Below are 17,133 nucleotides of genomic sequence, written 5' to 3' on the forward strand. Positions count from 1 at the left end.
GGGAATTTATTATATGTGTAAAAGTTTCCTGAGCAGTCTAGATTCATTGTGGAAGATGATTCATCGATTAAATTTTGGGACGATATTTGGTGTAGTATCAAAAAATTAGCTACGACATATCATGAGCTTGTTTACATTGCTATATGTATAAATACTACAATTAAGAACATGTTTGATCATCGATATTCTAGTTTCACTAGCCGAATTATATATGGAAGGAGATTAAACATTATAGAGATTTTGTCTCATAATAGAGTTTAATTTTGGTAGAATGCAAGCAAGTTTCACAGGCTGAATTCAATACGTTATGCGTTGGCAAAATATGGATAGTTTCCATTTAGGACATTGCTACAAGTTGTTCGCTAAGATGATTCTATATAATTTTTGTTATGAAACACTTTCGGAGTCAAAAATTTAATCTAAGATCTCGTATTTGGATGGAGCGTTATTCATATTGGAAAATTCTAATGGATGATATGTGCATGACAAAATGTTGTATTATGGTTAGTCGTACGTGTCACAAATAAGTTTAATCGGTAACTCACTTACTTTTGCATTGTAGATATGTGACTAGTATTTGCAGTCTTTTATGGAGTATTACTATGATTCATTTGGTGATACTCTTTTTTGGGTAGTTGTTGAAAAATTTTAATTGATGCAGCTAATATGGCAAACCTATATATTTGAGTAATTATTCCAATTATTTTTTGGTAAACTATGTAGTTGGAGAAAAATCATCGAATTTTTAATGATCGTAGTCGTCCGATGTGTATAATATTATTAAGACGCTTTTGAGATTCGTTACAGAAAATCAGTAGTCTATTGGGAAGTTAATCGTTATTTTTGAAAAAAATTACGAGTTCGATGACTTATGAAGTACTGTTTTTATTTTTTTACTTTTCATTTATGTTTAGCTGTTCTGATTAAACGTTTTTTTTTCATTTTTAATATATATAAACTTTTTTTTAAAAAAAAATTAAAAAAAAAAAAAATTATCTTAGTGTCATTAAAAGTTTGTTTCACCCTTTTCGAAGATATAAATGTATAACAACAAATATTTTTTTTTTATTTTGAAAAAAAAAAATTGGGAATTTTTTAAAAAAAAATGTTTAGTTATAGTTGCTCTTAATTTTCCCACAATTAGGAAAATAAATTACTAAGCATTAAAAATAAAATAAAAATTCAAAAGAAATATGGTGTTTGGTTAATGTAAAAAGGGTCCCTACTCTTTCTAGCATGCCCGTCAAAAGATGAATGGTCTCTACTTTTAAGTATTTTGACCGTTATATAATAATATTTTTACACTTTTATTCATTATTTGTGGAACTATATGCCGTCTAAAAAGTCCAGTTAAATCTAAAGATGAATTTAAAACATAAGTGAAGGTAAGATGAAAACTTATTACAATAAAAAAATGCCTTAATTAAAGAAGGAGAAATTTGGAAAATCTGAAGATTGTCCCTAATTAGTGGATGTTCAAATTTGTATGATCACAAATTAATTTTTGAAAATAAAAGAAATCAATTTTGTAATTTTTTTTTTTTTGAATTTTTAAAGTTAAGTTAAAAATAGTGAAATGTCAAAAATAAGTCAAACGAGCCTAAGTGAGCAATAACTTTTTTTGTTTTTTAAAATAATATTTCCATTATTTTTTTAGAAATAATTAAAGCAATAAAAATAAAGAAGTCTGTTGAATCGTTCTTGGGTTGCAATTTAGGTTCATTACTCGGATGTTCTTTGGACAGCCCATCATTGTCGAGAATTAACTAAAATATTTACGTACAATCCTAATATACTCCCGGTAATTTGGCCTTTTTTTTATTTTTTATTTTATTTTTTTTTTTGTCAATTTGGTTGCCCAGTCAAAAGTTATGACATTTTTAAATTTTCTAAAATAATATGGTTTGTTGTGCGCGAAGAAAACGACTCTTGGACGTTGGGCGTGTATATATTTATCTAATTTAAAAAAAAAAAGTCATAGAAAAAACATTGATTTAGTTAAATAATTATAAAAAAATAGAGTAAGAAATATATATACCAGATTCAACTATTCAACTAACTATATATTAATATTGATTTGAATATATTATTTTTGTAAAATGAATTTAATTAGTAAACCGAATATTTAGTCTGGAACGTACATAGCAACAATAGTAAGTTCATGGGCTGTTAGAAATTATATATAGGCCAATTATTTATGGTTGCTGTCATTTTTCATAATTAAGCCCCATTGTTTTTGTCTTTGAATTATATCATATTTCTTACAATTAATTAATGTCAATATTTTTTTTTTCTTGGGAACAAGTAGTGAGAGCAAACTTCAATATATATATATATATATATATATATATATATATATATATATATATATATATATATATATATATATATATATATATATATATATATATATATATATATATATATATATATATTCATATTAAAATAAATATTATAATTAATTAAGAAGAAAATAGAACATGGACACAATTCTTTGAACAGTAAATTACAACAATACGATACATGCATCCAAATTAACATAAGAGTTTCACATTTTATGTAGATAATAACAACAATCCCCAAATTGAAAATGCAAGACAAACAAATTCATCATTTCGTCATGCATGCAATGCAAATGCATGATCATCATGCTATAATTACTACTTAATAAATATAAGAAATGAATTTATACCTGAAGAAATGGGTATGAAGATGATGATCATGAGAAGCTGCTAGGTTTAGGTTTGAGAGAGTTAGGAGCACATGTTGGAGAAGGGGAGCACGTGCACAAAGAAGCCAATAATCCACAATGAGTAGAAAGAGTTTGTGCACGTGCCCTGCTTCTCCATCGAGAGCTACTCACTCCTATACAAATACACCATTGTTGTTATCTTCCATCGATTCGATTCGGTTCTTCAATATGTAGAAATCGTAGGTATTTATAGTAAGTATAGAGAAGAGAGATAGATAGATGAGTAATGAATTAAATTAAATTAAATGAAGAAGAAGAAGAAGAGATGGATGGATGGATGGAGTCTTGAAGTGGGAAATCTAGCTTTAAAGCGGCAAGACAATATATATTGGAGTCTTCAAGTATTTATTTAATCACTTTTTTTTTTTTTTTTCACATGAATGAATGAATTCATCATCATTGAATTTTGCCCACTGTCACCTGTCCCAACACCTAACCCCCTCTCCTCTTTTTATATATATTTAATTCACTTTTTTTTAATTTAATTAAACCAAACCAAATCAATTTTTAAATAAATTAAACAAATTATAGCATTAATTGATATATATAAAAGTAACAGCTAGCTAGATCCCACCACTATCAGGTCTATCACTATAACTTAATCATCATTTTATAGACCATTACTTACTAATCAATAAATTGTTAATTACAATTATTTTTATTAAAAAAAAAAAGATAAGTGTATACTTACGTTTTAAAAAAAAAGGACAATGTTAAAACAAAAAGATTTTTGAATGCTGGGTACGTCAAGCGCACTAAATAACGAAACCAAACGTGTAGATGAAGGTAATTGTAGCAGATTGACATGAGTACTAGATTTGACCCTTTTATTATATAATAATAATAATAATAAAATTATTTTAACCCTAGCTTAGCTAGTAGTGGGTAAGAAATTAATCTCCCATCATCGACTACTAATTAATTAAAATGTCAACATGCAACTTTAATTATCCCTATTATCAACTACTTATGAATTAATGCATAATATAATTAAAATAGATATTACCGGAGGCTAATTTAGATGGCCTATTTGTTATTACACATATCATAACCTCTGTCGTCGTAGCGTAAATCTATTTTAAAAACGTACATTAAAAAAAATAATAAAATTAATTATTTCTTACACGTTTTCAACTGATATTTATATTTGCAATGTTTGACATTAAGTTCATTAGAAATGTTCAACATTGCCCGTTTAACTAAATAACAAGATTAATAATATAATAAATAAAGTTATTGTCGATATTTTGTTTTAAAGTGAGACACGTCACACATTGATTATTAGTGTTGTGTAGTCTACACTATCTATTTACTTTTTTTTGCAAATTCTTTGTCACTTTCATTTCAAATTAAGGTATTTCTAATAAAATTTAATAATTTTTTTACCTCTTGAGTAATTTTTTTATAATTTTATATACCATAATAGGGTATTAACTAATCAAAATTAAGGTATAAAAAATGTTGTAAAAGAATGAAGTTTATATGGGAAACTAGCTATGTACATAATTAAACCTAAAATATAATTAGTTGGAATATATATATTGGACAACTTAAAGGGAGATAATAAATAAATAACAAAATTGGAGTGGAATAAAAGAAAAATGGTCAAATGCAAAAAACCATAAATGGACCAAACCTATAAAAATAAAAATAAAAAATAGTGTGACGAATGATGACCCCAAGAGGAATGATGATATGATGGTTGTTTGGATATAGAGATAGAAATGCACGCTGGAGGTTGCGTGTTCTAAGAGAAAGGCCTTCAATTTCAAATTTACATACTTTATTTTAGTTTTAAAACTATGTTTTAATTGTTTTTTTTATAATGTATTAAAATTTATTGCATTATTAATGTGTCACCTTCAGATTCCTTAAACTTTTTAAAAATGGTAATGATTTAGTTTTTTATTATCAAGTGTGGATTTAAAGTGGAAATGATTAATATATAGGGTGATTAAGCGGAATCCAAACAAGGCCACTAGTATAGTATAGGGCTACGTGACGTGAGCAAATAGGAAATAGAAGTTGTTTTTGCGAGTCCCCATTTGGATATATGACATTATATTAATAATAATAATAATAATAATTTTACACCCCCACCATTTATGCCGGCTGCATCTTCCATCCTCTTCTCAATTCCCACACGTCACAACTTACCATCTTATTTGGTCGGCCATTATTAAGAAATTTTACTCAAAATCTTCTAAACTTCTTTTTCACCCACCTTATTTCAATATACTTACCTTTTTTATTTATATATATGTTTCCAAATTTATATTTTACCAAAATTATGTATAACCTGTGCAATTATTACTTTTTTTTAAAACAAATAGAATACAAATCAAGCTTATGATATAAATAACCACAAGTCCAACAAACATCATGCATTAAGGTGACATAAAAAATACTACATGACTAGCATTAAAAGCATAAAAAAAATATGAACTTTAAAATATATATGGCACTAATCAAATACATCAAAATTGGAAAGAAAAATAATAATAATTACTCAATATGAATTTAAACATTTGAGCTATGATGGACAAATAGGTAAACTCAACTAATATTTAACCAAAATTAAATTTATTCAAACCCTTAATTCAACATATATATATATATATATATTATTCACTAATATGAATGGGTATGAATTGAGTTGGACGTGAATTAGGTAGCTGAAACTAATTTGTTTAACAAGTTTTAATTCGTTTAATATGTTTTTAAACCGTTTAACACATTTTTGTTTCGATTAATATTTTTTTAACCGTTAATAATTATTTGATTTGTTATACCTCATTTAACACAATTTTGACCGATTTTACATGATTATGGCTTGTTAAACATGTTTTTGACTAATTTAACACATTTTTTATTCGTTTACTATGTCTTTAACCTTTTTAACAAATATTTGACTCGTTTAGTCTTATTTAACACGTTTTTGAGTCGTTTAACATATTTTAGTCTTATTCCCTATTTTAGTCAAGTGACAAAAAAATGTTGATATCCCTGGCCTGGGTTCAAGCACGTCAGACGATAAATTCAACTCGCCTAATTAATTCGTTAGGTGTGTTTGCGAGATATGTGTTTAACATGCGAGAATTAGTTACACTTCATAGGAGAAACGAAACCAGTATTCTAAAAAAATCATATTTTAGTCTTGTAATAATTATTTAACTCATTTAGCCTCTTTGCAATATGTTTACCAAGTTTTCGATTCATGTAACACTTTAATAAGTTTTCGATTTGTGTAACACTTTTTTTTATTAAATCAACATGCTTTGATTTAATTACATTTATTATTTTTTTTATAGATTTATTTTATCTGAAAATTAAATATATAAAATAGAAAATCAATATTTTATTTGTGGTAAAAAAACAAAATAGGAGTTGGAATGAGTATATCTTGGGTTGATCCAAACCCAAAATATTAATTTGAGTAAGTTAATTTAGTTTGAGTTAAGTTTTAGTTGAGTTGAGTTTGGGTTGAGTTTAATTTATGTTGAGTTAGATTACCTAATTACCCTAATTAAATAAATTTAATTATTTTCTATTTAATTAGTCTTCATAATTAACACTTTTCTTACACACTATACTCTTATTGACCTCTTCATTGTTTATTTAGTGAAGGGAAACAACACTCAAGTCAGAATAAAAAATAATAATTTTTTTTAATAATATATTTATTACATACAGTTTAGTAATAGAAAATTTTAATAACAATTGATAAAGTATTTAAATAATTAATAACACATCTCTTTAATATTTAGTTTGGTTTTAAAAATAAATAAAGTTTATCATAATCAATGCCTTATTTATTCAATCCATTTATTATTTTATCAATTAATGTATTAAACATTTCATAAACGTGTTAAACATATTAAACGAATAAAAAAACGTATTAAACATTTCATAAACGTGTTAAACGAATCAAAGCAGGATAAATGTGTCAAAAGTGTATTAAACGTAAAAATCGTATTAAACGGGTCAATAACGTATTAAACAAATCAAAACGAGATAAATATTGGTTAACCGGGCTAAAAAGTGATGATTAAGTCAAAAACGTATTAAACAGAAAAAATTAAATCAAATAATTGTTAAACGATAAAAAATATGTTAAATAAAAATCAAAAATATCTTAAACGAGACAAAAACGTAATAAAGGTATTAAAACCCAAAATTTAGTTTGAGTTATATAAATATGTTCAACCCTCCCTAAATTAATAAATAATATGAAATAAATAATAAATTGACATAAGAGGCAAACCGGATCTTTTGTTCCCGATTTCAGTGTTCCTCTGTTGCGGACCATTGAATTTGCAGGATTATTATTTTAATAATAAATCAAAACTGGGTTAAAGAGAGGGAGGGAGTATCCGGAATTCGGATTTCTATCCGGGTTTATCCCAAACGCCGTTAACGGAAATCTAGTTAACGTATGGAGTGAAGCTCCCTTCACCCGGGTTTCATTTCAAAATGAATGTAGGTATAAGTTTAGAGCGAAACTCATTTCGCTCCAGGCGCCATGTAATAACTTTGCATAAGAGGAGGATGAGAGAAAGAGGAGGGAAAATTTTAAAATTAAAATTATTTTATTTGTATAATTTGGGTAACTTAATTCCGGATAAAACCAACTAAAATTCTATATAAAAAAAATTAAATTATTTTACCCAAACTTATATTTTGAATATGGATTAGGATGAGTTTAGTTTAACCTAAAATATGCTCACTCAAAATCTTAGTTGATTCAAGTTTTGAGTTACTTTTGCAATGTTAATATAATATTAAGTGTTTAAGTTCACTATATTCTCCCATTAGTTTAAATGTGTGTGATGACAACATAGTGACAATACACTATTTCTTATTGTCAGTTTAAATTTTGATTTTTGTCTCCAACATATTTTATATTAATTGTACAAGTATTTGGTCGGTTTGAACGATTTTAGTAGCGTTGAACTAACAAACATAACTGTTGAAATTGGTTTAGTAAAAGAAAACCGTAATGAATTCGATTTGACCGATTCAATTTAATATTCTGTTTGGTTTTATTGATTTCGAGTTTGAACGATTTGGTCTGCTTATTTATCCACCTTAATTGTGGGATGTACTTGTTCCGAGACGCGTGGTTTGATGCCAAAGATATAGTAGTAATTCGATGATAATAGTGTGGATTGGGATGGAGATTATACTCTGAGAATTTATTTTTATTATCATCTTCGTCCCAATTAATTTTAAATTTATCACCGACATTGTTATATTATATATATATATATATATATTTTAATAAATTTAATTTAATTTATTTTATAAAATTTAAATAAATAAATTAGTGATATTATTTATTTAATTATGTTTATAATATTATTATTTTGTGATTTTGGAGACAAACATAATATCCCGTTAAAAATTGGGAAAACCCTCCTTACAAGGGATTCGGGCCGGAAACCTATAATTGCCATCATCCTATCCTAGTAATCCCTAACCTTGTTCAACAACAGTAATCTCAACCCGCGTTCCTCAATTTGATCGTTCGTCACCGTCGTCTAGCAATCGGCGTTTCCAAAACCTTCTAAGGTTAGCATCTCTGTCTCCCTCTCTATCTAATCTATACATGTGCAGATGTATGTAGAGAGACATTGATTTCTTGATTTTCTATCGAGTTTCTACTTGTTAATTTGACTTGAACTAAATTCAAAGAGGATTGAAGCCCTAGCTAGAAACATTGATACAGTTGGTTATGTCTTTCGTATGTATGACCCTTGTTTGTTTCTATTTCAAATTATCGTTGTGGGTAAAGGCTTTGTTGTGTTAAGAGGGGTTATATTGTTTGATGAAACAGATAGAAAGAATGGTTATTCGTTCGCCAATGAGGGTAGATAAGAAGATGATACAGTTTCTGAAACCCTACGTGTTGAAAATGCATTTGACAGAGAGGTTTGTTAATGCCCAAGTAATCCACTTACCAAGTGGAACAGTAGCTTCAGCTGCAAGCTCTGAAGAGAAGATATTGAGGGGAAACATGGGATCTACACAGGACTTTGCTGCTGCTGCAAAGATAGGGAAGATACTTGGTGAGCGTTTACTGTTAAAGAACATTCTTTCTGTTTCTGTCTCCTCCTTAAGGAATGATCAGAAATATCAAGGCAAGGTTAAAGCTCTTATTGATTCTTTGAAGGAAGCTGGTATTCTACTTGTTTGATTTTTCACTGCCAGATTGATTGATATCAAGCAACAGACAACAATGGAGATGTCAGTTAGATATGTTTGTCATCAAGAGGTTGAGTAAGACCCACTAATCTTAACACTTATTTTTTCATCTTTAGTTTACTTGAATATTTTATAAGTAATAGTTTACTGGAAGACCATATTTTGTCATTCATACTAGAATTTAGTTAATTCTATAGATTCACACTAAGAACTAAGTCAGAAGTGGGGGGTTCTAATTAAAATCTCCAATAACCTCCATCCAAAAGTTTATCCTCCAATTTATTGTTTAGTGCCATAACCTTACACAGTCATGACCTCCGCTTCTTCAAATTAAGGCGTTTTAAGTTAATTGAAACATTTGTCGACTCTTGTCATTTGAGCTACTACCCTAGTCATTGATTATTGATTAGCGACATTATTCAAACTATTAACTATAATATAAAATATCTTCTATTTTTTTTTTTTTTTTATATATAAAGGTCTACTCATGTATTTGATGATTCATTCTATGGAACCAGTTGGTAATTTATCTCCTATTAAAGACAAGCAGCAAAGAGATAAGTCCCAAGTGTTGTCTTTTAGATAAGGAAGAAGGTACAAGAAACAAACCTTACCTCTCTTTCTTGGTAAATGGATCTAAATATCCAATAATAAGGACCAAGGAGGGTTCATGTCACCAAGAAAAAATAATAAATGAATTATAGGCCGCCCTAGTTTTATTTTTTTAATTATATAATCAAAATTAATTTTGTCCATTCTTTTATAATCATATTAGACAAAATATTCAAATACTATTTATTTTCTTAAAATAAAAACATCAATCAATATTTTTTTAAATAATTCAAAATTTATTAAATAAATTCTAACCATTCAAGTATATATTATCATTTTACTCTAATAATTTATTTTTCAATAATCTAAAACATAATCATAAGAAATGGAAAGTTGGAAGGTAGTTTCGTACAGAATAATAAAACAAAGGGTCCTTTCGGAAATATCTTATCCAGATCACGCCATTTTGCTCTCGTTTGATAAGTGTTTTTTTTTTTTTTTTTTCCTTGATTTTATCCGAAAACTACCTCATTTTATCTATCATTTCATCTATTAAAAAAAATATATTGTTTATATAATATTTAAAACTAACACCAAATCAAAGAAATCCCCTTGGCAGCCATTTTTTTTCTTTCTAAATATAAAACAAGAAAAACCCGCGGATGATGACGTGTCTCGCTCGACCTTATCTCTGGATCCTTCATTTTCTCTCTTTCCAGATTGAATCGGACGGTGATCCTTGTCTCTCGACTCGTTCGAGCTTTAACGCCCTGACGTAGTTAAATAAGACTTCCCAATTATCGGGTGCCACCTCTCTAATCTTCTTTCTTTGCTTGCTAATTTACACACTGTCTTCCCTCGCTACTCAGCTAAACTACGCCCGCCACCATGAGTCTTCTCGAAAAGCTCTGGGACGATACGCTCGCCGGTCCTCGCCCGGAGAACGGACTCGGTAAACTTCGTAAGAAACCATCTTCCAATCTCGGATCTGGATCCGACAACAAACCACCGCCCGGTATATATATATATATATATTTATAATCTTTTCTTAATTAATTATATATTGAACCCACGTTAATTTTGATCATTATTATTAAACAGAATCAGACGGTGCTCGAGCGGAGGTTAGGGTTACGAGAAGCATCATGATAGTGAAGCCACCTCATATTATTAATAATCCGGACGGGACTCCTCCGGCTTCCCCGGCGGCATCGCCGGCCGGTACTCCTCCGGTTTCTCCTTTTGCGAGTAAGTATATATCTCTATAGTCTTAATTATTAGGAGGGGGGTAGATTAGTCATTTTGCATGGATTAGTTAAATATATAATATATATAATAATGGATGGATAATGTGAGATGCATGATAGCTACCAAGGAAGGAAGTCAAGTCATGTAGTTAAATAGGAGCTTAATTAGCTGTGTAGAATATGACATGATGCTTGTTTAATTAGCTAGCTCCCTTATATTTCTCAAAAATAAAAATATAAAACTAATGTTAAATTTTGTTTTTTTTTTCATATTGTTTGGAATAAAATTAAAAAAAATAATAATAGGTGCGGGGAGAGAGGCGTTTAAGCTGATGCGTAGGAAGTCGTTGTCGGATGCATACGAGAAGCAGGCGGCAAAGAAAGGAGAGGGGATTCGTCGCCCTCCTTTTAATGATGTTTGATGACCCTTTCCTTTGTCCCTTACAAAAATGTGTTAGTGTTGTGTTGTGTCGTGAAGAAAGCTAACACATCTTGTTGTTTCTTAGTTTGAGACAAATTATGTAATATATATAAGTATGTCAGTGACAGTGTTAACATTGTAAATTCATGTGTTACTCTTTTTGCTTGCCATGAATGAACAAAATCAATGCTTTCTTCTTATTAATGTTTTTCTTTCAAATTGGATGGCCTAGCTAGTGCTTATGATTTTCTAAATAGAAATATTATGGATGTATTGTGTTTACAAATTGTCAAGTTATTTAGCAATCTTGATGTTGAGAGCTAATTAAGTTGTAATTATATATATTAGTCATTGTAAAAGATGTCCACCCACTCCATACAAATATTATCCAAACTTAGAAATAAATGTATTAATTCTATAGTCCACATCTATTACCTTAATCAAAATAAATCATTTTAAAGATCCCATTTGATTTATAATCTACATTATTTGAGCTTTAGGATAGAGACATCATATTTGGTGTTCATATTAGCTTTTGCAATTAACTTTCAAAAACTAAAATATCTTCAAATTTTCATAAAAATAAGCTTTCTTTTTCTTAACCTATGTCAAATGAGATTATTTTGAAATAACTACCAAATAATTCCATTTCAAACATGGCCCTGCTATTAATTTCTTCAATTCCCACATAACATATTTGGGGTATAAAGATAACATTGTTACTATAAAATAGTTGTCAATGACAAACAGAACTGAATAACAGAAGGGGGGGTCATAATAAGAAACTTTACCATACCATCAGACATCAGACAGAAAAGACAATGTACATAAGAAGAAGAAGAAGAATGTATAAACCATCCAAAAACTAGTCCAAATATTTTCTATTTGTATTGTAAATTAATAAGATTGGGGCAGATTCAGATTGAAATGAAAAATAGAAAAGAAAAAGAAGAGGTTGGAACACCTCCTCCTCAGTTCCTGCACATAAGATTCACCCTCTGTTGCTGATCCTTCTTCAATGTCGAATCATCTTGAAGAAGAAGAAGCAGCAGCAGTAGCATTTGTCTTCTTCTTTGTTGTGGTGTGAACGAACTAACAGACTTCATCAACTGCTCTCCTTCTCTTTAGGGTTAGAACTTTCCTAGTTTAGGCGGCTGTACACAAAAAAAAGAATCAGAGTAAAGATTAACAAAAGATCATTTGAGTTTTTCATTCATCAAATTGATCATATTTAGTAACAACCTTCTTAAGGACCATTTTAGAACTGCTGGTTGGTTTATACTCAGCCGGTTTTATTATATCAAAAGAACAAACAAGTGATTTATCCACACTCAATAGTGCACCCGCATTGTCAAATTCCCCACCGTAGTTTGGAGCCGAAAATATTGTCACTAATCTTCTTTTCGCAAAGAATTCATACCCATCCTCAACCACCTGCACATACCCAATCACTCAATTCAATTCAATTCAATTCAACTCACAACATTTGAGATCAATAAATGTGTCTGTTTTCCTTTTTACCTGATGACCGCGACAAATAAGATCGAGATCATTCTTGTCTAGAAAGTCGATCACTCTGTCAGGACCAAACTTACAAGAAACCCCGCGATCACTATCCGACCAACCTCTGATTTTCTGATCAGGATCGGACCATAGAAGATCACAGAGAAGACCATTTTCAGGAACATCTGTTGGTCTTTGAATATCCTTAATTTGATTCAAATTCACCAATTCAGGAGAAAGGCCACCATGCATACAGAATATCTTCTCATCAATAAGAGCAGCAACAGGTAAACAATTAAAACAGTCTGTAAATATTTTCCAAAGTCTAACATTAAATCTCCTCTTGCACTCATCATAGAAACCATATATCCTGTTAATCTTTGCATCTTCATGGTTTCCTCTTAAGAGAAATACCTTATCCGGATACTTAATCTTGTAAGCCAATAACAAACATATGGTTTCTAAACTATGTCTTCCCCGATCAACATAGTCTCCCAGGAAGAGGTAATTAGCAGAGGGTGGATAACCCCCATGCTCGAAAACCCTTAACAGGTCATGGTATTGTCCATGTATGTCGCCTGTAATTAGTTAGTAGTAGAGTTTCAAAATTTGATTGAAGATACGAAATATAGAGAAAAGAAAGAGAGACTGACCGCAGATGAGGATGGGCGCATGAAGCTCGAGAAGAATAGGCTGAGAAAGGAAGATTTGTCGAGAGTTGACGCAGAGCTGACGGATCTCACCTTCGGAGAGCTGAACCTGTTTACCTCCTTTCCCGTCTAAAAGCCTTCGAATTATATCATCTAAGACGTTTGTGTCCATTACACCCTTGCTTGTTGATATCATATTCATTTTCGAGAATCCAGACTCAATTGAGAAGAACTAAGATTATGTCTGTTTATCAACAATTTAGGTTTTGTTAGCGACACAACAGTACGTGCTCTCCTCGTCTTCTTTGCTTTAAACCTTCAACTCTCTCTCTACCTTTCTTCTCTCTCACACACGAAAACACACACAGATGGACCGGTGGTGGATTTGGGCTCAGTGGAATGGAATAGAGTCTTTGACCATTATCGGCTCGCGGTGGCGCACAAAAGAAAAGCACGAAGAGAGAGGAGAGAGAAAGTGTCTGTCAGATGTCCACATGGACGATCTGAGTGGACTGTCACGCTGATAAATGACACAGTGGGGACGACAGTAGAAACCGCGTCGAATTTTGTTTATTTGGGGCCCTCAATCTTTTATTACAGATTCATTTCTAACCATATTTTTTTATTTTATTTCTATAATCAACCAAAATATCTTTAATTAAATACCACTTCTGTCATAATTAATTAATTAAAGGTGTAATTCTTACAATCCTTGTTTCTGCACCACTGTAAAGTAGTTAACATATATGATTCTCAAAATCTTTATGGTCAATCTTATTTTATTTTTCATTAAAATGAAATATATTATTGGACTTTTAAAAAATCAAAATGTATTACAGTGAATTAAGGGTAATATGATAATTTAAGTGGTAAAAGTGATATTTATGGTACAGGGGTGTTAGGTTAATTTACTCTATTAAAAAAATATAATAAATAAATGAAAATTGAATAACAATTAAATTTAAATATGACCTAAAATAAATGATTCTCTCCACAACTTTAATTAAACAAATACTTGATATAAAATTATATATTGGTGTTAGGTGATCCAATTAATATTAATATAACTGACACCAACAAAATAAAAAATAATGGGTGCCCATAGAATGTGCCATAGTAATATAGGAAGAGTAAAAGCCGCCATTGCGGAATCTCTATGATTAAGCTAGTTTGATTTTGATTTTTTTTTATTACAATCATATTTTATTAATTCAATTATTAAAATATTCTTAATTTATTTTTATAAAATTTAAATATAAATCGTAATTCAATCCATTCAAAACTCAAATAATATATCTTCTAATTATTATTTTTATTTTTAAAATTAATAAAAATTCCAAATAACTTAATATAAACATGTTTTTACTGATATTTTCTTTAATAAAAGTGTAGAAAGAACAATTTATATTTAATTTTAACTAAAAATATCTTAAATTGAATTTAAAATAATAATAATAATAATAATAAAAAGTAGAAAATCATGAATGTGATTATATATGTTTATGTGTTTTATTATGCACCATTTAAATATGGTCCCCTTTTATTTATTTATTTATTTATTTTATTTAATAAAATGAACTTGATTCAAAATGGTCCCCTTTTAGTTAAGATTTTGGATGGTGATTGTATTGACTTTAGTCAAGGTGTTAATTAGCCTTATAGGACTTCAATTTCAAAGTTAGGTTAGTTTAAATTATGAGGATTGAAGGATGATTTAAGGGAGTGTTTGACTTTAGGTGATTATTTGATAAGTCATAACTCATAAGTGTAGTAGTAGTAATGGAATATTAATTTAATAAAATTTACCACCTTTCATCAAAGAAATGTGTTTCAAATTTTATTTTATTTTTTAATGTAAGTTACAGAATATTATTGAGTAATTTACTAGCAACACGTTAATTTTTTTATTGGGTTAAACTTAAAACATCAGAGAAGGAAGTAAAAAGAGAGAGTCAAATTGCAGTCTAAAAGTTGTTCTACATAAATTAAATTCAACTTTATTTATGATTTTTTTTTTCGGATCATGGTCTATTTGAACTTTGAATTCACCATCTCACTTAATTTACTTCTTTTAAGTGAGGTTATATTTACTAAATAAAAGAAAATTAAGTATTTAAAATTATAATATACTATAATTTTATTAATATAAAAAAATTAGTTAAAATTTCATTTGATCAGTATCTATTTTGAAGTAGAAATTGATATTTCATTTAATTTAATTCTCTCCCCACCCAAGAACTTTAAGAAACTAAGAATACTAAATAGCCCTTCAAATTTTGGCTAGAGATCAAACAGGACTTGGATTTAAAAAAAATACAATCTAAGATTTGTATGATTTGAATTAAATAAACTGTTTTTAATAATTTATATTCTGTTAAAAAAAAGACAAATAGGATGTGGTAATTTTTCTTTGAAATTTGGTTTATTGAATTATTGTTCTTCCAGTACTATATATTAGTTAATGTGGCAAATGGACATTCTTTCCTGATATTTTAGATAGCCAATTACATATAATTAATCATGATTACTTATCCTTATATAATAAAATAAACTATATCTATCAAAATATATGATAACATAATATTATGAAAGTCAATGCTGCCCTTTAATTTATTTAATTTGATTTCCTCCCACTAATGAATGTATTATATATAGAGAATTATGAAGGACTTAATAAAATATGATAAAATCTCATCATCACGGATAATGACCTTCCATTCTCCCATTTATATTCTCACATAATAATATAGACTATCATCTTCCTTCCTTCCATCTCATCGTCTCTTTGAACAGAGTTGATCCTACTACAAATTATTTTTAAATACATGTATATATAGCAGTTGAATCTGATCTCATCAAATAATATATGAATATAGATATAGATCTAGATATATTTATAATATATGGAAAGTATAATTAGATACAAATATATTAGGTACTATATAATGTTATGGTATTTAAAAGAATATGTAAAAAATAGTATTTATGATAAAATTTACTGAACTCTCTATCTATTTTCTACGGTTGTAAGAATAATATTGTTGCAGAGTAACGCATTGGTCAACCGCGATTATTAAACGTTTTACGGTTTATTTCAAATTAAATGTTCCACTAGAGGATAATCGTAATAAAAACTTATCGATTCAATCCAACCGAGCTCGTGGTTTAAATTTAAATTTCTTAACAATCGATGATTGACTGAAGCATCACCACTCAATATCAATGATCATGTTACAAAGTAAGTTTCAAATAACAACCACTCATTTGCAATTCAAAATATCATCAGGTGTTGTCTACATCTTCTCGCAACATATTTTATTGCAACTAAACCCTAATGTACCATTTTTTAATATATCTATTATCCGTCAAGATTTATCTATGTATGTCCCTTCATTCAAAATACCATATTTTTTTTAAGAAAACTTAGATCTCACAAATTTTTGAATGAAGGGACATAACAATAACTAAATTTAAAATACTTTATATATATCTTGACAATATAAGATATGATCACGCTAATAATAAATAACTACATTGTACTCAGTAAAAACAACACGCTTTTATTGTATCTTAACTCTATAAGATTTTTTTTTTTTCTTCTAATAAATGATTCTATTAACAAAATTATTCGATGGGTAAATCTTTCCTTAACCAAAACATTTCTAAATCGTGTGACCCATAGAAAATGTAAGGATGAAACTAAAAAAAATATTGTTTTCAGAATATATGATCCTTCATTTATAAACGAAAACAACCATTGCTACCCACAACTTAGTCTAAAATAGTTATAAATATATATATTAG

General features: G+C 28.7%; 3 protein-coding genes across 4 annotated transcripts; 2 read left to right on the top strand and 1 right to left on the bottom strand.

Annotated features, from left to right (window-relative positions):
• The first annotated feature begins 8,166 nt into the window (after nt 1-8,166).
• LOC124929043 (50S ribosomal protein L18-like) lies at nt 8,167-9,007 on the top strand. Its single transcript, XM_047469307.1, has 2 exons — nt 8,167-8,323; nt 8,589-9,007. The coding sequence occupies exon 2, from the start codon at nt 8,598-8,600 to the stop codon at nt 8,946-8,948; it is 351 nt and encodes a 116-aa protein (XP_047325263.1). The 5' UTR covers nt 8,167-8,323; nt 8,589-8,597; the 3' UTR covers nt 8,949-9,007.
• A 1,202-nt stretch (nt 9,008-10,209) lies between these two features.
• LOC124929041 (dormancy-associated protein homolog 3-like) lies at nt 10,210-11,372 on the top strand. 2 transcript variants are annotated; one of them, XM_047469306.1, is made up of 3 exons: nt 10,210-10,523; nt 10,616-10,756; nt 11,062-11,372. In XM_047469306.1, the coding sequence occupies exons 1-3, from the start codon at nt 10,397-10,399 to the stop codon at nt 11,175-11,177; spliced, it is 384 nt and encodes a 127-aa protein (XP_047325262.1). In that variant the 5' UTR covers nt 10,210-10,396; the 3' UTR covers nt 11,178-11,372. The 2 variants fall into 2 exon arrangements, with proteins under 2 accessions (XP_047325262.1, XP_047325261.1); XM_047469305.1 differs by having other exon boundaries at nt 10,218-10,523; nt 10,610-10,756.
• A 654-nt stretch (nt 11,373-12,026) lies between these two features.
• LOC124929040 (serine/threonine-protein phosphatase PP1-like) lies at nt 12,027-13,821 on the bottom strand. The gene is made up of 4 exons (XM_047469304.1): nt 13,333-13,821; nt 12,698-13,257; nt 12,419-12,610; nt 12,027-12,330 (listed from the first exon to the last, which is right to left on the bottom strand). The coding sequence occupies exons 1-4, from the start codon at nt 13,529-13,531 to the stop codon at nt 12,307-12,309; spliced, it is 975 nt and encodes a 324-aa protein (XP_047325260.1). The 5' UTR covers nt 13,532-13,821; the 3' UTR covers nt 12,027-12,306.
• Nucleotides 13,822-17,133: the final 3,312 nt, after the last annotated feature.

The sequence above is a fragment of the Impatiens glandulifera genome, chromosome 3, assembly GCF_907164915.1.
Source record: "Impatiens glandulifera chromosome 3, dImpGla2.1, whole genome shotgun sequence".
Lineage (NCBI taxonomy): Eukaryota > Viridiplantae > Streptophyta > Magnoliopsida > Ericales > Balsaminaceae > Impatiens > Impatiens glandulifera.